General features: G+C 38.6%; 1 protein-coding gene across 1 annotated transcript in view; it reads right to left on the reverse strand.

Moving 5' to 3' along the window:
- The window catches only part of JPH1 (junctophilin 1), a 57,413-nt gene extending 48,429 nt beyond the window's left edge, over positions 1–8,984 (reverse strand). Inside the window, 2 exon segments of the mRNA XM_032223238.1 lie at positions 3,584–4,340; positions 8,269–8,984. Of these exon segments, the coding sequence (XP_032079129.1) occupies positions 3,584–4,340; positions 8,269–8,647 (1,136 nt within the window). The 5' untranslated portion in view covers positions 8,648–8,984.
- Positions 8,985–26,016: the final 17,032 nt, after the last annotated feature.

Below are 26,016 nucleotides of genomic sequence, written 5' to 3' on the forward strand. Positions count from 1 at the left end.
TTGACAAGCTCAGCGTCTTAGCCCCTGAGCCACTGTGTCCCATTATAGTAGCATTATAGAGTTTGTTAATACTTATTGCTTCTTGCAATATTTCTCAATACAGATAGTCCTCGAGTTACGACCACAATTGAGCCCAAAATGTATGTTGCTAAGTGAAACAATAAGAAGTTAAGTGAGTTCACCCGATTTTACGACTTTTCTTGCCACGGCGGTTAAGTGAATCGCTACATTAGTTCAGTTAGTAACATGGTTGTTAAGGCAATCTGGTTTCCTCATGGACTTTACTTGCCAGAAGATTGCAAAAGGTTGCACTTCTTCACCAGACCCCAGAACACTGCAACCGTCATAAATATGAGCCTGTTGCCAAGCTTCTGAATGTTGATCATGTAACCATAGGGATGCTGCAAACGGTTGTAAGTATGAAAAATGGTCATAAGTCGCTTTTTTCAGAGCCATTGTAACTTTGAATGGTCACTAAATGAACTGCTGTAAGTCGAGGATTACCTGTATCTGTTTCTTAAAATGGAATTTCTTAGAATCTTTTCATTTGGAACGTGAGGAGGGGCATTTTCAATTCTGAGAGCCATATAGATCAGGAGTCTCCAACCTTGGCAACTTTAAGACTTGTGGACTTCAAGTCCCAGAATTCCTCAGCCAGCTTTGCTGGTTGAGGAATTCTGGGAGTTGAAGTCCACAGGTCTTAAAGTTGCCACGGTTGGAGACCCGACATAGATACCAGGTTGGTTATCAGGTGTTGTAAATGTTCAGACGTAACACTTCTTCACTGATATATAATTCAATTCCTTTCTTTCCTTTCTTTCCAATGTCTACTGTAGAGTGCTGATATCCTGATGCCATTTGTGGCAGGAAACCAGTAATATGATCCCCACCAGGCAAATAATCATATAGTGCTTGATTTCATGCTATGAATGGCACCAAATTGCCTCCTCCTCGTCCAGCAACCAAATCGCTGAAGACTATTTGCTCATAATGTTCGTCTGGCCAACAAAGAAAAAAGAGCAGAGTGTCTCTCAGACCACATTTTTCTGGTGACTGAAGATCAAATGTAACACTGTGCTTTGCACAGATGAATTAAACCTGCCTCACTGAGTACAATCATTCACATGATGAAACATGCTTTTCAGAGGGAAGCTACTGGTTTCATTTTGACACCTTTTGGGTTTTTTTTTAACATGCCAGGAAGTATGATTGAAAAAGATTGAGGCTTTGAATACATTTCTAGGTTAGAAGTGATCCAGCAAATTGCATAGGAAACTGACTTTCGCTTACCAACTGATAATTAAGAGTATTTAAAAATTAACAGCATAAATGTATTTTTAAAAATTTCCAAATACAAGACCACACACTACACTTGGTCAGGAAAAAAGGGTGCACAATTAATTTGCCATCTAATAAAGATAACATGATTCTTGAACACATCACATTATTTATTTTTAATTAATTAATTAATTTTAACTTTATTTTATATATCAATTTATATAGACACCAATACAATTCCTGGTGGCTAACAAGAATTAAAATGCAATATAAATACCTGGCTAAATTAACAAAATCAGGAAACACCATTCCTAGCTGAGTAATACAACACACTATATCCTAGCATGGGCTTGATCCTGACCCAATGTCAGGTAGAAAAAACTGGATTAAGGCAATCCCTCAAACACCTTGATTCCACACCATGCAGGTTATAACTAGCACCTTGAATTGAATCTGGAAAAAACTTGGTCAGTGGAACTTATGCAACAGAAGGTGTAACCTGATCAAAGCGAAACATCCACAAAATTGGCAATGCTGTGCATTCTGGATCAATTAAAGCTTCTTGATGTTCTTCAAGGACAGCCCCATGTAGAATGCATTATAGTAATCCACTCAGGAGATGATCAAAGAATGAGTGATTGAGTGAAGAGCCTTCTAATTCCCTAAAGGTACACAACATGAAACTGTGTGAAGGTCCCTTAAGCTATGCAATCCTGTGCGAGCAAGTAATGTTACCAAGCACTTCTTTATAAAGTCAAGCTATTATAGCAATAGCAATAGCAGTTAGACTTTTATTATATTGTGTAACAGTATTTATATAACCATGTGCATTCAATCTCTAGATGCAAATTTAAAGCTGGTTTTTACAAGACAAATTTACTTATACCTGTGCTAAATTCTCTCATTTAAATAGGAATCTTCCTGATTCAAACCTGCTACATGTACAGTGAAGCCACACTTAAAAAGTATGGCCAATAGGGTTTATTTAATCCAGATGTCAGAGGTAAGTTGCACAAAATGATTTTACATAGGTACCATAAACATATTACTACATTTTACACTGCAGAATGTTTTTTGCCAAGATTACAAGTGTCAATACTGGTTTTCCTGAATTTGTCTCCATAATTCACCAAATTATTTTACATCTGAACAACAAGTCAGAGTTTCCTAAACCTATTTGAAAGGTTTATCTTCCCATTAATAGGTTTTACATTCATGCTAACATAATACAAAAGTTACCCTGCAAGAGAAGATATTGAGGAAAAAAATACATTTAGCACATCAAAGTAGCAATTATACAAAAACTGTGAATTGACCAATATGAGCTACGAGAAAATACTCAAGAAGCTTTAAAAAGACTAGGCCACTGATGGTTAATGTTTTCTGTCACCATGTGTCAATCTGCGTGCCAGAAATGGCACGCCGAACCACCCGAACATTCTTTTTTTGGCTCAGGTGCGGGCCCAATGAACAGCTGTCATGCACATGCATGCCGAAACGCTGCTCTTCCTGGTTTCAGCGCCCCTGTGTATGAGCCGGCCAACTGGTTGGCGTGCATGCGTGTACCGGAATGCAGATGAGGAGCCAGCAAGGGTAACATGGCTCTATGTGCTGCTTTCGGCACGCCTACCATAGGATTGCCACCATGGGACTAGGCCATTCCACTGATTTTGAGGACCCCAAGTGTGATTAAATCTGAATTTAAATCTTTGCCTTTGCTTTTGTATCTTCTTTTCAACACAATTATTGACAAAAGTATAAGATTAAAAATGCTTCACTTAAGTATCCAAGTTGTTCATATGACAAATTACATGGTTGTCAAAAAAAGTATTCTTTGATTTCAGCATAACCAGTACATCCCACATAATCCCTTAAATAAGTCTAATTCACACCAATCTTCAGAATCCTTCAAAGAACACAGGCTAGGGAAGCTTAAGAGAATGTTCAAGAGACAAAAAAAACCCTTCAATCAAGTTATCAGATACCCCCTTTATCTTCAGTGTCAAATGCAGGTTTATTCAGAAAAAGAAATTATGCCAAGAACCAGTGCGGGAGAAAAATGCACATGACTTAGTTTCTAAATAGATGTATATATTCTAGAGTGTCAACAATCAATGCTGTCAATATTGTGCAACCTCATTTCAGCATGATTGTACAGCTTAAACATTTTGACCCCCTTTCCCTCTTACTTTGATATCCATTTTGATTGAATCAAATAGGTTCCACACACAAAAAAGCATCAGCTATAATTCCTAGCTATGAAGATCTTTCTAGTCTGTGTCATTCAAGCCAAGAATGAACCTACCTGGAAGCTGCAATTTCCACTTTAGTTCTAGCCATGGCAGCTGCTCGCTGGGCACCTTCAAGTGCTCTCTCCACCTTTTCTTTAGTTTTTGTGTTCCTTATTGGTATAAGCTGCTTCCTTATTCCACGGACCAAAACATTGTTTTTATACTTTCCCTCTTCCTTGGTGCCATCTGGAAGCATAGTACATCCATACCCATGTCTCTTGTTGTTTAGCCACTCGCCTTCATATTTCATACCATTTGAACGCTCACTAATACCAAAGCCATTACGCTTGTCATTCTTCCATTCACCCATATAGGTTTCTGTGGTGGTAGCATCAACGTGGTCTTCTACTGGAGAATAATCACAGTCCATATCTCCAAAACTAATGGTAGAATTGGCATCACTAGAACTAATCCTGCTCATGGCGGCATCACTCCTGACAGAGCTACGTTTGCTAGATATTGATGATTTCGATTCAGATTTTCTAAGTTTTATACTACCAAGAAGAGATCCTCTTCTGAACAGGCCTCCTTTTTTCTTACTACCAACACTATCGGGATCACTGTGAAAATTCAACACAAACCCTCCTCTAGTTCCAGCGGGACTGTCTGCAGTGATATCATGTAGAACAGTGCCATTGCTCTGCTCGCTACGGAGTGAAGCTAGAGATGTCCGGAGGGGCGAACGGATCACAGTCGCCATACCATAAGGAACACTTTGCCGCATGCCATAGCCGTGTCTCATCCCTCCTGTCCATTGTCCCTGGTATGTACCTTGTCAAAGAAAAATAATGAATGAAATAAATAAATATTTGAAACTTTTATTCAAATATATTCATCAGCAGTCCACAAGATCCAACTTTTGCATTTTTAAACACAAGTATTTTAAGACAGCACCTGTAGACAATCACAAGCATGTACCTACAGAAATAATTTTAAGGAATTCAAGCATACATTTTGCATCGGTATAAACTTTGCCAAACACAGTAAATATGAAAGCAAGATTTTCCTCAATAGTGGCAAACTATTGTTCATTGTACTTTTTGATGAGTGACTTAGATAAAATTATTATCCATAGACAGCACTGAAAATAATAATTTATACTTTCTACTAAATATTTCCCACAGATGAATCTCATATTTAACAGCACACAACAATAAAATAAACTCCTATATATAAGAGCCGTGGTGGCACAGTAGTTAAAATGCAGTCCAGAAGTTTGGCAGTTTGAATCTCACTGGCTCAAGTTTGACTTAGCCTTCCATTCTTCCGAGATTAGTAAAATGAGGACCCAGATTGTTGGGAGCAATATTCTGACTCTGTAAACTGCTTAGAGTGGGCTGTAAATCTCTCTAAAGCGGTATATAAATCTAGGTTCTATTACTATATAAAAACTTGGTAATTCAATACTGTAAATTATATTGCTTTGTAAGATTTTGTACAAAGTAATATATAAGATTGCAAAGACAGTGCTTTCAAAAAGTCTACAATGCTGGAAAAGTTAGAAGGAAAAAGAAACTACTAGCAGCAAATGAGAGGGACACAATTACAGGGACAATGGACAGTGTCATGTACAAAAAGTCTACAATGCTGGAAAAGTTAGAAGGAAAAAGAAACTACTAGCAGCAAATGAGAGGGACACAATTACAGGGACAATGGACAGTATCATGTACAAAATATATGTGGTCATTAAGAGTTAAAAACAACTTGATGGCATATAATCAATCAATCAATATTGAACTGGAAAATGACATTTAAGAACTAAGAAGTCATAATTCTCTGCCCATTTACTTGAAACAAGCCTCGTGAAATATATTAAGAAACTTAAGAGTAGGGCTGTGAGATACAAAGATTAAACATATTTTTAAATAATCTTAAACATTTCAAAGGAAAGCTTATCAATTACAGGATATATTGAATATAACTTAATTTGAAATTATGTTTATCACATGGTACATAGCTACAATCACCTGGATCATGGCTGAAAACTATGTACATATCTACATTTTCTGGGTCTTCCAAATCAGAAGCATTGATCCTTGGATATGAATGAAATAAAAGAATGGGCTGCAATGGCTCTTAAGTAAATGCTGTAAGAAGTTCACTACATATGTACACACTCACAAAAAGTACCATCTGGACAGCTATGTACCAGCAAACACACAGAGAACTGAGCTGTTAAGCTATAAATGGGTCTTTCATCTGAGTAAGAAGTTGCATAGCATTTGGTCATCACACAAGTCTGTACAGAGAGTGCCAAGACAGAATAAGATAGCTTTAAAAATACGTTTTTTTCTCTAAATAGATTTTGATATAAAGTATTGTGAAATAATTTGCAAAGTACATTTATTGTACGTTATTTATGCAATATTAATTGCCCACACAAAATAAATATTCCTGTTTTATTTACATATGTATTTTATTTTGTCTTTCCTTAAGTGTGAGATGACTGTGAGATTAATACTCGTAACACACAACATTAGTAAAATATCTTTAGGTTAGAATATGTCAAGAATGGTTCTATAGCCTTCCATAAATGTTGTCACTGGAAACAAGCCAAACAGTGACTAGTGTTCAAACGACACAAATAGAGGGTGCCGTTGAAAGAATTATCTGAACAAGATGTACTCTCGCCTGAAGATGCTTGTTTGATATCCTTACAATGTTCACTTTGAAGTCAGAAGAAATTGAAATATTAATTGCAAACATTTTTTTTCTTCTAGAATAAAGTCATAGGATTAGGACTGGATATCATCATGCTGAAGAATATTGTTTTAGTCATATACCTAATATAAAATAATTATTTTAAAGAATTTTTATAATAAAAATATGCAAGATTCATTACAAGTAAGCCTACACAGAAACATTTTACATCAATTGCCGACATGCTAAAATTATCCTCAACTCTTAACAGGACAAAACATATGATAAGCTTATAGTACATTTAACAAGGAACTAATTCATGATATCCAAGAGAACATTAAAGTACAACCCTATATCTAAATTCTGTATGTGTAAATGAAGATGAGAATTGTAATCCTTTTCACTAATATTGTCCTAATGTATCTAAATTCTGTATGTGTAAATGGAGAAGAGAATTGTAATCCTTTTCACTAATATTGTCCATGTCCTGCTGGATGAAACCTATCGTGGGAAAGGGATTGATACTATATACGATAAATTTATATTCTCCCTCTTAAATGTCATTTAATAGAAAAGGGGGGGGGGAACAAGAGACAGTCCTAAAGATTCCTAATTAAACCCTCCTTAATTCCAGATGTTAACCATATAGACTGATTTAAATTTTCTCCTACAACTAGATACCTGAAAAAATGTCTTGCATTCACAACTTCATATCTGTATGAAAAATAAAATTCTTAAGCCATTTGATTTCAGACCCGAAAAACAGGGCCCTGTACACCCTGACGTGTAATGAGAAAAGAACTGTAACCTAATTTATATTTCTGGATCTTCAGTATCTACATGGAACCGTTCAGTGAGATCAGCTGAAATTTTACAGTCAACATGCTTATAAAACCTATATTACTTCTTTCAGTATAGCAGAAACAGTAAATCAATGTTTGAGAGTATTGTAATATACCACATTAAGGCAAGCTTGCTGAAAGTTAACTCTAGCAGGATAATCTTTGTGTTGTTAGTTGATTGGCTAGAAAGAACAGGCATTAAATTCCCATAAAATAAAATAATTTATTTTAACTTTGGTTGGCTTCATGGCTTCCATTTCTTTTACCCTTATTTTTATATTTTCATTGAAATTGTATTGTTGATGGGTACAAATTTTTTAGTACTTATGCTAAAGGTAAATGCATAGTGGACAGCTCTGCTGTGTGTTATCTCATCCTAAAAAAGTTCTGTGGGTTGTGTGGACTGTAGATCAAAGCTATTTTTATTCAAATCAATATGACTGTCAAAGTATGGCTTGTATTATCAATATTCTAGCAATTATAGCCAGAGCAATAAATTTCTCACAATAACAAGCAAATAAAAAATCTTCATATTCCTTACTAATGGCATTTCACTTTAAATTGGCATATTTCTAAGGAAAATTAAGAACAAAGATACCAACTTTTGTAATTAACTGTGAGAAGATTTTGCACTTACAGTCCAGTAAATAACTCAGAAATTCTTTGGCAAGTCTTCCTGAGGATGACTTAAGTGAAATTCCAAACTGAAATCAGAGTAGCCACAGTTAGTTCTACTGATGGAAATACTGCCCAGGGAGAAAGTGGGATAAAGTACCTTGGAAATTCCTGGTAAATTTCTGGTTGATGTCAAGCAAATATTTTTGACTCTCAATCGTTTAACCATGGAAAAAAGTAAAATGATGCCGAAATACCTCTACCAAAGTGTAAAAGATCTGTGAATGATGCTCAGAACTGTTATTAAATCCCAGGCTTTGCTATCGTTTGAGTCCATTTGTATTTCTTCACAACTGCCTTATCGATTGACAAGTTTATTCCAGCAGGGAGTGTATAAAATATTTCTTTGCGAATTACAGGTCTACAAGAATTCATTTGAATGCGTTTACTCACAGTAGATGAGACTTTTCCCCCCTAAAAAAATAAAAAAAACCTGAAAGCAAGAGAAACCAAACGTATTACCTGCTGAGCGCACCTTCACACTCTTGAGCCCCGCGGTTGCACACGCCCCCTAGCGGCCGCTCCTCAGCTCACCCACTCACCTCCGTCCCCGTAGGTCTCGACGCCGTAACCGTCCTGCAGCCCGTTGCTCCAGGTGCCCTCGTAGCGGGCAGGGCTGGTGAGGCTCTGGCGCACGCCGTAGCGGCCCTTGAAGCCATGCGACCACTCGCCCCGGTACATCCATTTGCCCTTCGTCTCCACGCCCAGCCCGTGGCGTTTGCCCTGCGCCCAATACCCGTGGTAGGTGTTGCCGCTGGGCCAGGTGTAAGTGCCCACCACCTCGAAGCCGTGCGCCCACGAGCCCGCGTACTCGCCCTGCCCTTTGGGCCCGGTGCAAATGCCGTGCCCGTGGGCTTTGCCGTCTTCCCAGCCGCCGCAATAGGTGCCGCCATCGTCGAAGTCGAACCTGCCGCCCGTCATTCAGGGGGAACGGGGCGCGGCCGGACCGAGATTACCCCTTCGCCACCTCGCGCTGCTGCTGCTGCTGCTGCTACCGCCGCCGCCGCGCGCTTCGTTCCCTGCCAAGGTGCCCGCGACAAATGCCGCGGCTCCGTCCCACTCAGCGATCTTCGCCTCGGCACTGACTCCCGCCCTCGGCGGCTCTGCTCCTCCCCTCCTTGCCCGTCCCCTCCTTCCGTCCTCAGCCCTGGCCGTCCGGCTCTACCCCGGGCGAAGGAAACGAGCAGGAGGCGCGGCGAGCGAGGCGGAGCCCGCAGGGGCAGGTGTCTCAGGAGGCGCGTGAGAAAAGGCTGGTTCCGGGAACTCGAAAGCAAAAGGTCCCCAGCCCCGGTCCCCGGAGTTGCCATCTGGCCTTAGGGAGGGCGAAGCTGGGTGTGTGTGTGTGTTTTGTGTGTGTGTGTAAAAGAGAGGGGGCGAAGTCGGGAAATACGCTTGCGCAGTTTTTTCGCCATCTGAAACCCCCGGGGTGGATTGGCCCCTCCTGGGTATTTGGCCGTCTCAGAGCCCAGAGTTAGGAAATGTTTTGGCAAACCTCTTAGGCTTCTGTCTCTGAGCATGAGCAGAGCTCCTTCCCTTCCCTGCGTTTGTTTTTGAACAAGTCTTTCTTGGGGGGATGTTGCTTCGTTATTTCCAAAATTACGGTTTATAAGACTGAATTGCTTCGGATTGGGGATGAGATAGGACGACTTTAATTCTCTGGATGCAGAAAAGGCGCAAAATATGCCTTCCTGAGCTGAGGTTGGCTATTGCTGGAAACTTTGCTAGGTGTTTGCTGGGTACTTGGAGTTATAGAATTGTACCATGTACATTCTTACAGTGTAGGATTGCACAAACATACATATGGATCATGCACAAACATACATATGGATTCCACAAACGTATATACATTGTGTAGCTCATTCTTACTTCATTTTGCTCTATGTGGAGATCAAAGCGGACTTGTTTCAGGAAGGCAGAGTTACTCTCTGTTCTGTTCCTTGCACAGACACAAATTATTCAGATCCATCCTGGGAATAAAGTTTTAAGGACATCTGCATCTGTTGAATGTTGAACTATTATGATACTTTTTAAAAATCTTAGTCTTGACAATCATTTCAACGCCCTTTCTACCTAGCCTACCTTTATAGTATTTTAGTGAGGATAATATCTGAAGAACTCATATGCTGCCACAACTTCTATAGATAAAGGCTCCCCTTGCACATATGTGCTAATCATTCCTGACTGTAGGGGGCGGTGCTCATCTCCTTTTCAAAGCGGAAGAGCCGTCTCTGTGGTCATGTGGCTGGCATGACTAAACACCCAAAGGCATACGGAAACCTCACCAAAAGTGGTTCCTATTTTTTCTACTTGCATTTTTACATGCTTTCGAATTGCTAGGTTGGCAGAAGCTGGAACATGGGAGCTCATTCTGTTAATGCAGCAGTCAGGATTCAAACCCCTGAACTGCCAACCTTTCTGATCGACAAACTTAGTGTGTTAGCCACTGAGCCACCTACAATTTCTATAGCTATAAGAAATAAAGCTGTGAGCATTGTCTCAGTCCAAATCTACTTTTAGCGCAAAAAGGGATGAAAAAATAGCAACAGGGTGGCTTCCACCAAATCTGAAAGGCAATAGAAATTAACAGGAAGGACAGAATTCCATATGTACAAGGCCTTTACTCCAATGGGTATGGCTTTTGGCCAACCCAAAATAAACAACTTGCTTTCCCAGGGGGACTTCCTTCCTGGAGTGTAAGGTTTTCTACAGAAGTCAGAGAAAACACAGCTTTGAAGTGGAATTTCTGCAGATGAGAAGGGTTGTCTAGTTAGAGTAATGGGTTATATAGAACAATAGAAGAATGTGGTTGAGGCAGTGGCTTGCCGAAAGGGAAAGTAGGAAGTAAGTTTGACACGCAAGGAGAAAAATAGAAATAAAAACTACAGGAAGAGGGCCTTGGGAGAAACAATAGAAAGATATGTAAGTTGTCATAGGAACCAGCAGGATTGTGCGTTTGGAGCGGGATGGCAAATACATGACAGATCCATAAGTGGAGTGACAATCAGATGGAATGTCCATCTGCCATCCCCAAGGAGAAATCAGGGGGTCCAGGGTGAAACTACAGCATGTAGAATGGAACAACAGGTGTATCTGTTAAGGCAGATACTGAAGAATAAGAATTAGAGCTGATGCCTGCCTTGACAGCAGAGCGAGTTGTAAGAAAATTCTCCATTCCAATCTTAGCTCGTTTGTGAAGTTACAGATAATTTTGAACTCTGGAAATATCCTCTATAGCATATACAGGTAGGCCTCGACTTATGACCACAATTGACGCCCAAATTTCTATTGCTAAGCAAAACATTTGTTAAGTGAGTTTGCCCCGCTTTTATCTTTCTTACCACTGTTAAATGAATCACTACAGTTGTTAAGTTAATAACAGGGTGGTTAAATGAATCTGGCTTCCCCATTGACTTTGCTTCTCAAAGTCAGCTCTCAAAAGGTGATCACATGACCCCATGGTGCTATATCTGTTCTGACCTAGGCTTCCCCAAAAAGCACAAAGCAAATTCCTGGTCCCGACAAAACCCCTTTTATTAAATGAATGTAAATTCCTCTCATTCACATTCAGCAAAGGCCGGGTAAACAGTTTTTCAAAGGAGAATTTATGACCACAAACCTTATCTAGCTTGGAAAGCTGCCATATAAATATTTTCCAAACGCAATGCTGTGCAAGGAAAGACTTGGCATAGAGTCTCTGTGATTCACGGACAGATCTTCACATTCCTAAAATGAATGAATGAACAAATTGTTTCCTGCACAAGCCCACTCCCCTTCCACTCCATAGGAAATACTATGGTAGGGGGCCATTAAACAACACCTGTCGGCTCCATAGGAAATACTATGGGAGGGGCCATTCACCGACCACCTGTGGCTTTACTCCCAAGTTGACCCTGATTTCTTAGCTGTTGTTTTCTTGTGGCAGCTCAGAGCATGCGCACACTGGGAACAGGCTCCAGCTGTTCCTCTGCCTCACTGCTATCTAATTCCGAAGGCAGCTGAGAACTGCCAGACAGCCTTGGCCCAATTTCTGCCTACAATGCAAAGCCCTCGTCTGAGCCTTCCCCAGCCTCCAGGACTGGCCCATGTTCCTCCCCAACCTCCTCACTGCCCAACTGCTGCCAGCTGTGCTGGCTGCTGGTGGGCCACAACAACATCATAAATATGAGTCAGTTGCCAAGTCTTTGAATTTTAATCATGTGACCATTGACATACTGCAATGGTCATAAGTGTGAAAAACGGTCATAAATCACTTTTCTTAATGCCATTATAACTTTGGACAGTCACTAAATGACCTGTTGTAAGTCGAGGACTACCTGTGTTTCTGATAAGCATAATATTTACTGGGATTTTCTGAAGAAATAATGTCACAGAAGTTAAACTGGGAAGATATATCTAAACAGCAGTGCAATTCTTGGTTTTCTTGCAGGTGAATTTTGGGCCAATTCTGATATATGTATTTATCAGTTATTTTATGTACATCATAGTTTTCCATAGCTGACAATGAATAGGATGAATAAGTTACCAGAGCAGGCTGAAAAGAGATGCTTAGGATTGAAGACTTCAAACTCACTATTTGGATTCAGAGGTTATAGTAATGTACTAATGGTAATTCTTTTTATAAAAACCTTTAAAAAGAAGGAATTGATTGGTAGGAAAAAATATCACATTTTTGAGATGCATAAGAATATAGATTAAGTTGCAACTATTTCCACAGTGCTGATGTTTAATTTTATCCAGTCTTAATTTACATTAACTTGCCTATGCATGTTTTTCAGTGGTTATTTTTATCACCTCTGTATTGCAGTTGGTGTATTATTTGAATGCCCACTTTCTTCTTATGAAGCTCAAGCAATGACTTTGGTTCTTTTATTCTCACAAAAATCCTGTGAGGTGAGTGTGAGTGAGCAATGGGAATTGATTCAAAATTACTCAGGAAATATTACAATTTAATTGGTATAGAGACAAGATTGACAACCCCAGTCAAGATAGTTCCCAGCATTCTTCCCATTAGCCACAATTTAGCAACATCTGGTGTATCATCAGTTTTCTATTCTTGTTATAACTAGCAATACATTACATGGATTCATGGTGGTTCTTTCTTGGCACCATATGTTTCTCCAATTAAAGTGTAAACACACACACGTACACACACCCTTCACAGTATCATGTCTCCCTGCAGTCTTCTCTTCTGAAAGCTAAACATGTCCAAAGGTGCTTTTTCAAGAGGCAACTGGACTTTCTGGTTTTTTTCTTTGAAGACATTTCACTTCTCATCCAAGAAGCAAAACATCTTCAAAGGAAAATCAGAAAGTCCAGTTGCTTCTTGAAAAAGCACCTTTGGGACAGCCATGACCTGGATGACTGAGAATTTCCATAGACATTTAAACATATCCAACTTCTTAATTGTTTCTTGCAGAGCCTGGTTTTCAGACATTTTACCATCCTGTTAGATTTCTGAACCCATTCCACTTTCTTCATGTTCCTTTTAAAATACAGGTAGTCCTATTTAGTGAGTGTCTCGTTTAGCAACTGTTCATATGTAGTTACGGCAATGATAAAAAAAATAACTTTAAAAGAAATCCCCACATTTATTGGCTTTTGCAAGTCTGTAAAGCAAAGGAAAACTGAAGTAAGATCATAAATACAGTTGCAGCTTCATTTAGCAACCACTTTTCTTAATGACCAATTTGCAGGTCCCAATTGTGTCACTAATCAAGGACTTCCTGTATAATGTTCAGAAGTGTACATAGTGTTCCAAGCATGGTGTAATTTCTGCTGAGTATTGGGAAATTATCATCTCCCATAATCTAAATAACATGCTTCTGTTAATGTAAATTGTTTTATATATTTTGTCTGAAAACAAAAGCAGGTGATGACTAACTACATCAGCCTTGAACATGGAAAGCCCTGAAATTTAGAAAATAATATGTTGCTTGTAACTAAATATGGCAATCTCACAGATTCCAACATTAATAAGCTGTAGCTTTCTTGTATAAAATGGATACCTGTGGCCGGCCTGCCGGCCTGCCTCTCTCTCTCTCTCTCTCTCTCTCTCTCTCTCTCTCTCTCTCTCTCTCTCTCTCTCTCTCTCTATCTATCTATCTATCTATCTATCTATATATCTATCTTCTGATAGGGATACAGGGGTGCAGAGATTTTGCCATATTTGGAGCATCTTGTGAGCTTGCATTCTGTGACACTAGCATGCTGATGCTTGCTTTATACAGTCTGCTACATTTGCTAGCCAGCCGATATGGTAGGTGATGATAAGCCAATGCAGCTTTGAACTTGTATGAACCAATACATGAGATCAACTGTATTTTATAAAACAGGCTGGGAGAGGAATAGGTGTAGGTATAACATGTCTAAATATAAGAGTAGCGCATTGCTGTACAGTTATTGCCACATCAGGTTGAACTACATTGTAATTGAGATACTTTAAAAAAAAAGCCTGATGCATGCAAGCCGTATTTCTTTGAGTAAACTGTACATTTTATTTCATTCTCTCCTGTGGGCTGTGAGTGTTGAAAGACGAAGGGGCAGGCAATGTGCTTCTGCTGCCAAGAGAGCAGAGGCAGCAACCTGCTGCCTCAGAATAGCAACAGCCATAAATATGGTCATGCTACTCCTCCACTTGGAGATCCAGATCACATTCCCGGTATCCAATGGGGCCATTGGCTGCCAGGCATGCAGAGTCTTTGATAAAACAGTTGCAAATGGAACTGTGGTTAAGAGAAGCTTAACTGCCCTGCCAGCCAAGTTGACATCAAGCAAAACAGGAGGTAGATGCCTCTGGAGCACAAAGTGCTGTGGGCTGTTTGGTGCTAGGTATTACGGGAGCAGCTGACTCAGGGTTTCGGAGACAGAGTATCTTTGACATGAGAGCTGGCTGTTATTTGTGGTCTTGACAGCAACGTGTCTCTCCTTGCATAATGCAAAATGGAAGAGCAAGACCATGGTATTTCTGAGTTAGAATTCCTTTCAAGAGTATCTAAAACAGCCTTTGGAGAAAGTGAATCTCATACCATACCATGCCACAAAAATCCGGGCGAGTAGTAGTTATTGTTTGGCTGCTACTTAGGGATCGTCTGGATTTTTTTCAGCCAATGTGCAGCAGACCTACTGAAGGCATAGGCCTACTAATACGTAATGAATGAGTTAAAATTCTATTGTAGCACTGTAATTGTATTTCTGATTAATTGTAACTTTTCTTTAAAGAAGAAACTAATACTAGGTGCCCATATTTTTCGCCATGGTTTCAGATTGCTCACAAATGCTCATTCACAAATCCTAAGAAACACACACACACACACACACAGACAATATGTGTGTGTGTGTGTATAATAACAACATAATGTTCCTTTTTAAAAAACAATCATCATTAAAAATATTAACTCTTCTTTGATTTTATTTTTCCTAAAAAGTAAAGTACCGTATTTTTCGGAGTATAAGATGCACCCCCCCCAAAAGGGTGAAAATATGGGTGCGTCTTATACACAGAATACAGTATTTTTCACTTCCTTCACAAAAATGGACTGTCAGGTGCTACTTCATTTAATAATCAGGAAAGAAACCACTCAACTCCATTTGCTTGAAATTAAGTGTACTTTTACTAATTACAAATGAATAGTAGCGAAGCAAAGCTGAATCTGGTTAATTAGGCGTGAAAGCAAAGAATATCATGTATAGTTCAATCCCCTCCTCTTGGCACCCCAGTCCATAGTCCAATTATAATTCACCCAACTGTCAGGTGGGAGATATCTTCAAAAAACATCACCAGGATGGAATGCTGGACAGTTAACCTTGGCGGGAAATTCCCTTCCTCCACATGCGCAGTGAGATGGTCAGGCCAGCGTCTAGAATCTTCCTCTACCACATAATGATTCCCTTCCCAAATACCATGCCCCCCCCTCCCCATTTCAATGGCAGCCGAAGCAGCAGCAAAGCAGAGGCTGACATTGACGTACAGAGGCCTGCAAAGTGCTCCTGGGGGCTGGAGAAAGCAAAAACTAGTGAAAAACAACCCCCCTAAAGGCTATGCATTCCACTTTCTTTGGCAAAAAATGGGCTTGTTTTTGCTTGTGTTTGCCCCAGCCACCAGGAGCTTTGCAGGCCTCTCAAACTTTCTGCATGTCCCATTTTTCACAAAAAATAAGGTGTGCAGAGGGTTTGGGAGGCCTGCAGAGTGCAAAACCTTTTTTAAAAAAATTACCTCTTCAAAATCTTGGTGCGTCTTATACTCCGGTGCGTTTTATTCTCCAAAAAATACAGTACATTATCCAAACCTTCCCCCCAGAGCTAAGCTATTTCTTACTTAGCTAACATTGAATCTATACTATACAGAATGAATCAATCAAATTAAAATAATTAAACTGATTTTTTGAAATTTTCAATTAAAATTAAAATTTTTGTCCTAACCAGAAGTGGGAATCGTCTTTGTAGCCAGAGAAATGAATTTTTTCCCCTGCAGGATTTCCAGAGAGGCTCTTGCCAGTACGAGGAGGCATTCTTAAGTTCTGACTCCACCTATTTTAGCCCTGCTCCAGCCCTGTTTAGAACTGGCATTGTTCAAGTTCAAACGTTTTGGAAGGCATTCCAAATACTCCGGTCTAGTTGCTGCCAGGGGAGATATTTGGGGTAGGTAGAGGAGAGTGACTTCAGAGCCTTCTGAGAGCAGAGCCCTTTCCTTCCATGCTCTGACTTTTCATTTAAGAGGTGCTATTTCTGGACAGGATACTAATCCACTGGGCAAACTTTCATTTTTTTCCCAATTGAAAAACGAGAGCACAAGGATCAGAGGTGTTGTTTCACCTTTCTTAAAACTTACTACGATAGCATTGTGGGATAGCCTCGCTTTAAAAATCTATCCGGTTCTTTTGCAGGAAATGGTGGTAAATTGAGCCTCTTTTAATAGCTGTCAACAATCTTAGGTCTAAAGAAAGTTTTTAAATTTCTCTGCAACTTAAAATCAAGTTTGACTTACCTCAGAACACTTGGTAAAATGATAATCTGCATTAGTCATCCGTGGGTTGAAGCATGGTATATGAAAAATATTTCTCCCAATTCATTCCTGGGTAGAATAGGTCTTTTAAAAAAAAGCATTTTGAATTCTTTGCTGCCCCACCACACAATTTTTGCTTGAATTTAAAGTACCTTATATAATTGTGTTCGGCATGTATATTGATACACATATTCAGCAATTTTGCTTTTAAATATTGAAGCTTTAGTATATTCAGTGTGTTTTATGTGGAAAAACTATCACTCTGCCGCGAAAGTTTGTTTCTCTCTGTGTTATATCATGATATACGGGTTCTGGGAAAGGAGTATTTATAATAAATCTTGATCTTAAGGAGAAAGAGAACATTTTTATTTTATGCGTTATTATGTCTAATTTGGGGAGAATGTTGTTTTGTAATTTCGATACACAATTAAAAATAATCCATGATCACAAATATCCCTAAAGTAGCTAAAACACACATGATAGATGAGATATAATCCAAGCTGTTAATGTGACAAGGAGGGATGCTTTACTCCACCATAAAATTCATACTGAGGCAATGCCTTTATAAACCCAATTCATGGTGTTTTTTTAAATGGGAAGGTTATAAGTGTCCATCATTTTTCATCATGTAACATTATTAAAGAGAACAAGAGAGAGAAAAACAGTGAGAAGTAAACTTGGCAGATGTTCCAAATAGACTGGCAGAGTTTGCAGCCACAGCTGGAGTACATACATTTCCTACCATCGTGTAAATCAGGTTTTGTGAAGTGAAAAGGTAGGGCGAGGTTATACCAAGAAAGTAACTAAAATTTGGCCTCATTTTTGGAACCATGCTAAGTACTCCTGTTGGCTTAATTCTCTTTCCAAAAAAATCGATGCAGTTTATTGAAAATTAGCTTTGGTCGGATTGCTTGTCCTCCAGTTCCCTCTAGTTGCCGTGTTCATGGCTGACTGCTATCGATTTTGTAGCCAAACCAGTATCACCCATGCCTGACAAGGAAGCAAACAAAATAACCAACAACTTTATGAAAGGAACTTAGGGAGGCAGGGAATCTGCCCCCATAGAAAAGTAGTGCAATCAGAACTTGTGACTGAACTACCTAATTTTCTACGACTTCACATCTCTTTTTTCCCCCTGCCCCTGCTGATAATTCATGCTTGTTCACCGGTAATGCTGTTTTATCTCTGCTAGCAAATGCAATCAAAGCTGAACATTTGAAAAAAACATGAATAAAATCAATAGCTGAAGGGGAGCAGAGACATATACATACCATAGGAAATTAGGAGACCCAGTGTGCAGTTGTCACATCTTTGAAAGGCTAAAAAATTATATTCTGGAAATGAAATGTGCCAGAACAATATATTTGATGCATGAAATTTATGTAGAAAGGAAAGGAAGATAAAATCCTTAATTTTGCTGGAAGCAGGATTATTATCTGCTAAAGGAATATCATACAGTTAGTAAAAGTTTTTGTTGCTGTTGCTGTTAAATTGTTGTCAGAAATAGCAGAAAAATCCCTCTACATTCTTCCTAAACTTCTATATAGGTTATTTTTCATTCAGTTTCCATAGTTCACAACCATTTGTACATAGTTTTTCCATTTGTATAAGCAAAAATGACAGATTAACATTGGTGGGTCTCACTAGTCAGATTAGTTTTAATTTTGTTTCCTCCAACAACATATCTAGAACGAAATTCAGCCAGAATCTAAAACATTGCTTTATAATCAATATTAGGGTGAAATGAAATGGAAACAAAAATAAAGCATTTTATATACTGAAAGTATTTCATATTATATACTTAAGTACTTTTATTCCAAGTATTCTAACAGTAGGTTTGGAAAAAAAAATCTGCCTCTATTTCTCTCTCTCCTCTTTTAATTAAAAAAAATGACCCACATTTTGTACTAGTAATCAGATATGAGTCTCAACCCACAGAGGCAACAGATCAAAATCTGAGATGTTCCAGTTTTACATATCTCTCTCATATTGCCGACATAACAAAACCTTACGTGACTTGTACAGATTACAAAGCAAATGAGTAAAGGCTTTGTAATAATGTTGAACCGTTGCCTAGTTCTAGTCATAAAACTTGTGAACCCATGACTAATTATCATGGAATGCAATGGATATGTTCATTTAGATTACTTGTAGTAGTGATAGACAGACTTTTATGGGTTTGAGGGAAAGGGCAGGAATAAGCAAATGAATGAATCCCAATACTCCTTTTTCATGTTTATTGGTTGAATTCAGCAGCCAGTTGGGAGGTTCTTAAAATAAAGAAAAAGTCTTTGATCTATGGTGGAAATGAAAATATCCAAGTAATTTGCTTTCCTTCCTTCCTTCTGTTTCTCTCTCTCTCCTCCTGTTATTTTCCCCACAGCAACGCTGCCAGTAGGGTTAGACAGAGTGATTAGCTCAATTATATCCAGCTAGCTTTTACATTTAAGGCAGGACTAGAACTCACAATCTCTTGGTTTCCAGGTCTGGTGCCTTACCCACTGGACCAAACTGACTTTAATATGCAAGTGCCTTGCCATTTTCTAGTCCAGAAGCAGTGAAGCATGCTTTATAACAGAAGGGAGATTCCTTTGGAGGAAATACAGACCCTATACCAATGATGGTTAACCTTTTAGGCACTGAGTGCCAAAACTGGAGTGTGCGCACGAGAGCCAGAATTAGGAAGAGAGCAGCTGGCCAGCTCTTCTGGGTTTTGTTGCGCACACACTCGCTGGCCAGTTGCTGTCTTCTGGGTTCTGGCATGTGCATACATGCCGGCCAGTTGGTCAACAGCTGGCCAGTGTACATGTGTGTGATGCAACCCGGAAGAGCAGCTAGCGACAGCACAAGTGCCCACAGAGAGGGCTCTGTGTGCCATTTCTGGCACAAGTGCCATAGGTTCGCCATCACAGCCCTATACATTATTAATAATAGCAAAACCTAAAACCTAGTTAGCTACATGCTACCAGGAAAGTCCTAGACCTAGAGCATGAGGGAGGGAGGCATAAGACTGATCTCAAATTAGCAGTCTCTTAGACAAACAACAGGGCGGGTGAAAGACAAGAAACACAGAGTTTAACCCTTAACTATTTACTACTACTGAGTACTGCCCTCTTGTGGTCAGATGGTCTGACATACTAAAAAATAAGTGCCATTGAATTTGGACCTCCAGTATGTTTCTCTTTTTAGTCTAATCTACAGTGCTGAGATTTCTTGATGGTCTTATCTAGAAGCCATGAAAAAATGTCTGGGCTTGCCCTATATAAGCATCATCCTTTCTGTGGTTTATAGAGAACTGGTAGTGATGGTGGTTTTCAGTCTCAGAAATATAGATTGCTCATTTCCATATGTGTTGTAGTGGGTAACACATCTGCCTAAGATGTAATACAGCACAGGTTCTAATCCCAGTAAGGGTATGGCTAGCTGATGAGAGCTAAATAGCTTGAAATAGATCTATATTAGTCTCCCTTTATTTATTTATCAGCACAAATACAACACAAATGCAACAAAGGCAACAGTAAAAATATTGGGTTTCTGTCTGGAGGTTTCTTGTGACGAGCCGATAGACAGAGAATGGAAGCAGTAGACTTCCTCCCATATTTGGCATACCAGGGGTTGTGACACTAAATACATACATACATACATACATACATACATACATGCGCGCGTGCACACACACAATATATATATATATATATATGTGTGTGTGTGTGTGTGGGTTTGTGTGTGTGTGTGTGTGTGTGTGTTGGGTTTCAATAATTTTTGGAACCTCTTCTGTAGGCGTGGCCTGCTTTCCGGGTCCACTGGTGGAACCTCTTCTAACCGGTTCGGTAGATTTGATGAACCGGTTCTACCCAATAGGTGCGAACTGGTAGGAACCCACCTCTGATATATATATATATATATATATATATATATATATATGTATATGTATATGTATATGTATATGTATATGTATATGTATATGTATATGTATATGTATATGTATATGTATATGTATATGTATATGTATATGTATATGTATATGTATATGTATATGTATATGTATATGTATATGTATATGTATATGTATATATGTATGTATATATGTATGTATATATATATGTATATATATATATAAAATATATATTATATATGATATATGATATATCATATTATATATGATATATTATATATATATAACAACTTATGTCTGACTGAGGACTTATGTTACATCTGTAATGGGAATAATAATAATAATAATAACAACAACAATAACAATAACAACAACTCCGCCGTTGCCGGTCCCAAGCCCGGATGAGAAAGGAGGAGGGTTGGGGTCAGGTTGGCAACTGGCCCCATAAAAAAAACCCCGCCAACCCATACAATATGGTGAAAGAAACGAATAAAAATTTTATACCACATCGGTCATCACGTGGGTTAACAAGGGCCGCGGCGGATGTTGGGGTCCCTGGACATGCGTCGACAAGTGGGCTACAAGTGAACCAGCCAAAAAACCGACAAAAATATAGTGCAGATGAAAACCATGCCATAATGGCCTGTTACTACAACTCAGAGCCAGAAAAAAAGAGGTTATTTAAAGCGAATGTATGAATTATGGAAATAACAATATCCAGATTCAAATGTTAGTGAACAACGACTAGCAGATAAAAGGCGATTTATTATACAGAATAAAGTGTTTAGTGAAGTTGAACTTGAGGAAATTCAGGCAAATTGCAAAACCAATAAAACAATATCACAAGCGGAAATAACTGATATTCAAGACACAACTAAAGACATTATAGTAGAACTCCCAGAAGAAGCTCTCGGGGAGGAAATGACACCATCACCACTAGAACCAGTTATCACTGAACCAACTGATGAATTAACTCAAAAACAAAAAGAATTGAAGGATAACATCATGGAGCATTTTCTGCTTAATGAGGAAAGGCAACGTTTACCATCACTAAAAACTGCCTAAGAAAATTTTGGCCCCTATCATGAAAATGGTTAATGCAGTGTTTTCAACAATTGAATCGGGATCCATCTTGGAAACGAACCAGTTAATATACAGCGCAGCTGTAATAGTCACTAATGAACTAGGCATTAAAATCAAAGTACCTAGTCACACAACAGAAAAAGCATCAAAGCCAAAGTGGAAAATCCGATTAGAACAAAAAGTCAAAAAATTAAGGACAGATGCTAGTAACTTAAAGAACGTGCATGAGCAATGGCTTAAAAACAACAAAACCATAGATCGGCTAATCAGAAGATATAGATTGGATACAAGAAACATCAATGAAGCTGTAGAGATTGTAAAACAGCAGATAACAGCAACAGCTAGAAAAATTGAAAGATATGAGGCACGAATCATCCAATATAAACAAAATCAGCAATTTTGATCAGACTACGGCGTTTTTATCAGAGTCTTAATGTGAATGGTGACACCAAATGTGAAAAACCAGAAAAGCAGGCCACAGTTGAATTCTGGAAATAATTATGGGAAAATGCAAAGGATTACAATAAGGAAGCAAAGTGGATACATGACTTTGAGAAAAGCTTTGGCAACAAACAAATGCAAGTATTAGAAATAACAAATGAGATGGTCAAAAATCGAGTAAAAAGGTAAAGTATTGGACATCACCTGGAAAGGACCAATTACATGGTTTCTGGCTCAAATATCTGACCAGTTTACATGCAATATTGGCCAGGCAACTGAATGAAATTTTACAAAAGGGCCAAATTGATGAATGGTTGACAACTGGAAAAACATACTTGATTCAGAAAGATGCAACTAAAGGAACAACACCTGAAAATTACAGACCAATAACATGCTTACCAACAACCTTCAAATTACTCACAGGCATTATTGCAGATAACATGATGGATTATTTGGAAACAAACAACATCTTGCCAGTAGAGCAAAAAGGCAACAAAAGAAGGAGCAGGGGCACAAAAGATCAGCTCCTGATTGATAAAATGATATTAGAAAATTGTAAGAACAGAAAAATGAACTTGAATATGGTCTGGATTGATTATAAAAAGGCATTTGACTCACTGCCACATAGTTGGATCATAAAATGCTTAGAAACAACTGGCATTAGCAAAAATATTACATCCTTTACTGAAAAGGCGATGAAACAATGGAGAACTGAGTTGGCAGTAGGGAATGAGATCTACGGAATGGTTAATATCAAGCTAGGAATTTTCCAGGGTGATTCACTTTCACCTCTTCTCTTCATCATCACAATGATCCCACTATCAGTAATCTTAAAAAAAAAATGAAATTAGGCTACCAAACAGCCAAAGAAGCTGAAAAAATTTCGCATTTACTATATATGGATGATTTGAAACTCTATGGAAAGTCAGAAATAGAAATCCAATCATTGGCAAACACAGTCCGAGTATTCAGCACCGATATTTCAATGCAGTTTGGCATGGAAAAATGCGCCACTGTATCCATAAAAAGAGGCAAAATCACTGCATGTGAGGGAATTGAAATGCCCAATGGCCAACTAATTAAATGCAACGAAAATGAAGCCTACAAATACTTAGGCATTCTACAGTTGGATAATATCAAGCATGGAGAAGTAAAAACTATTGTCAGACGAGAGTACACCAACAGAGTTAGGAAAATTTTGAAATCTAAATTGAATGGTGGAAATACAATCAAGGCCATAAATACTTGGGCAATACCAGTTATAAGATACACAGCTGGTATAGTTAACTGGACACAAGCTGATTTGGACATTTTGGACCGAAAAACCAGGAAACTAATGACAATGCACTACAGTTTACATCCACGTGGTGATACTGATAGACTATATCTGCCCCGAAAATCAGGTGGCAGAGGATTATTACAAGTGAAGCAAACAGTTGAAGAAGAAAAACATGCACTGGCTGATTATTTAAAAGAAAGTCAAGAACATCTATTAATCGAAGTAAAGAACAAAAAACTACTGAAGGCCCAACAGACGAAACAAGAATACAGAAAACGTGATAAAACCAAGAATGGAGAGTTGGCAGAACAAAGCACTGCATGGCCAATTTCTGGAAAAAATAAAAGATAAAGTGGAAAGTGAACAAACTTGGTTATGGTTAACAACAGGTACATTAAAGAAAGAAACAGAGTCACTAATCCTGGCTGCGCAAGAAGAAGCTATCCGCACAAATGCCATTAAGGCCAAAATCAAAAAATCCTCTGATGATGCCAAATGCAGACTTTGCAAAGAAGCTGATGAAACTGTTGATCACATACTCAGCTGCTGTAAAAAAATCGCGCAGACGGATTATAAATTGCGGCACAATTCAGTAGCACAAATGATCCATTGGAATTTGTGCAAAAATTATAATATTAAAACAGCAACAAACTGGTGGGAACATCAGCCTGAAAAAGTCACCGAAAATCAGATGGTCAAGATCTTGTGGGATTTTCGCATACAAACAGACAAAATACTGGTGCATAATACACCAGACACCACACTGGTTGAGAAAAATAAGGTCACAATCATAGACATCGCAATACCAGGTGATAGCAGGGTCGCGGAGAAGGAACATGAAAAAATCGCAAAATACCAGGACTTAAAAATCGAAATTCAACGACTATGGCACAAACCAGCAATGGTAATTCCAGTGGTAATTGGCACACTGGGTGCTATTCCAAAAGCACTGGAATTACATTTAAAACAGGTAAAAATTGACAAAATCACCATCAGTCAAATGCAAAAAGCCGCACTGCTTGGATCTGCACGCATATTACGAAAATAGGTTACGACGTCCTAGGCCCCTCGGTGGGGCCCGACTAGTAACCAATGCCAAATCCGGCGAAACAACTGGCCGCTGTGATACAATTGTATAATAATAATAATGTTGAATTCAGTCTAAACATCTGGCTGACTGTGCTACCAACCATAATAAGTACCCGCTAAATAAATCCCCAGTCTTAACAATTGTCAACAAAAAAGTTTGGATAGTAGGTGTGGCAATATCCAGAGATAGCAGAATAGAAATGAGATAACTAAACATATTTAGATAACTAAATATGAAGACCTGCAAATAGAATACAATGACTGTAGCAAAAGAAATAAAAGGTAATTCCAATCGTAAAAGATGCTATCCCAAAGCAATTGGAGCATCACTATCAATAGTGTTCACTTTAATACTAACAATATTAACAAAGTTACCATTGGTTAATTGCAAAAGGCAGTTTACTTGGAACAGCTGACACTGTGCTTTAATACCATCAAACAACAACATCTACCTTTCGCAGGTCCTTAGGAAGAACACCATAGGTGGACAAAAATGCCAAATCCAGTCAAACATCAGGCTGACTGTGCAACCAGCCATAATAATAAGAAAATATAAACTCAATGTAACCTTTTACTTGAGGTAATGTATCCTCATTATATTTGGAACTATAGAGACCTCTTGTGGTCATTCAGAGTTAAGTAATTTAATTTGTTAAGAATTTTTCAAGTAGTGTTAATTAGTGATGCTTTTCCATTTATTTTGCTGGGTCATTTATTGACAAAATCCCCTTACTTTTAAGTGACTCCTTTCATTAATTATTCTACAATTTGAAATCTCTCTCTCTCCTCTCCTCTTCTCTCTCTCTCTCTCTCTCTCTCTCTCTCTCTCTCTCTCTCTCTCTTTATTTATTTATTCTGTAAGTCTATTTTTTAAACCAATTAATTTGATTTTTATTTTATTTTATTACATTTATATGCCGCCCTTTTCCCCAAAGGGGACTTAAACATATACTCATGCTAAAATATGACTAAGATGTTCAGGTCTGGCTTTAACCATAAGGGAATAAAAGTGAAAGAAGATTCCCTGGTAAACATCTTAAAGATGAAAAAAAGCTAGAATATACATTTTTAAATACAACAGAAAGTATCACATCTATCATTATGAAACAAACACAGTTAATTACAATGGAATACAATTATGAGCCACTGAAATTCCCAGGAGGTTAATAAAATTATGTAGGAAGGTGAGTTGAACTAAAAGAAAAAAACATGGGAAATACATAACACTCATGTACCTCATACACATTTTGAGGCAGATATTAATATACTATTGAAATGTGAAAACCGGTCAGGTGATCAAACCGGACAGTCTTGGAGGAGATCAACCCTGACTGCTCTTTAGAAGGCCAGATCCTGAAGATGAAACTCAAATACTTTGGCCCCCAAATAAGAAGGAAGGACTCATCGGAGAAGAGCCTAATGCTGGGAACGATTGAGGGCAAAAGAAGAATGGGACGACAGAATCTGGTGGCTGGATGGAAGCAATAGGCATGAGCTTAGAT

This window comes from Thamnophis elegans, chromosome 8 (genome assembly GCF_009769535.1).
Source record: "Thamnophis elegans isolate rThaEle1 chromosome 8, rThaEle1.pri, whole genome shotgun sequence".
Classification (NCBI taxonomy): domain Eukaryota; kingdom Metazoa; phylum Chordata; class Lepidosauria; order Squamata; family Colubridae; genus Thamnophis; species Thamnophis elegans.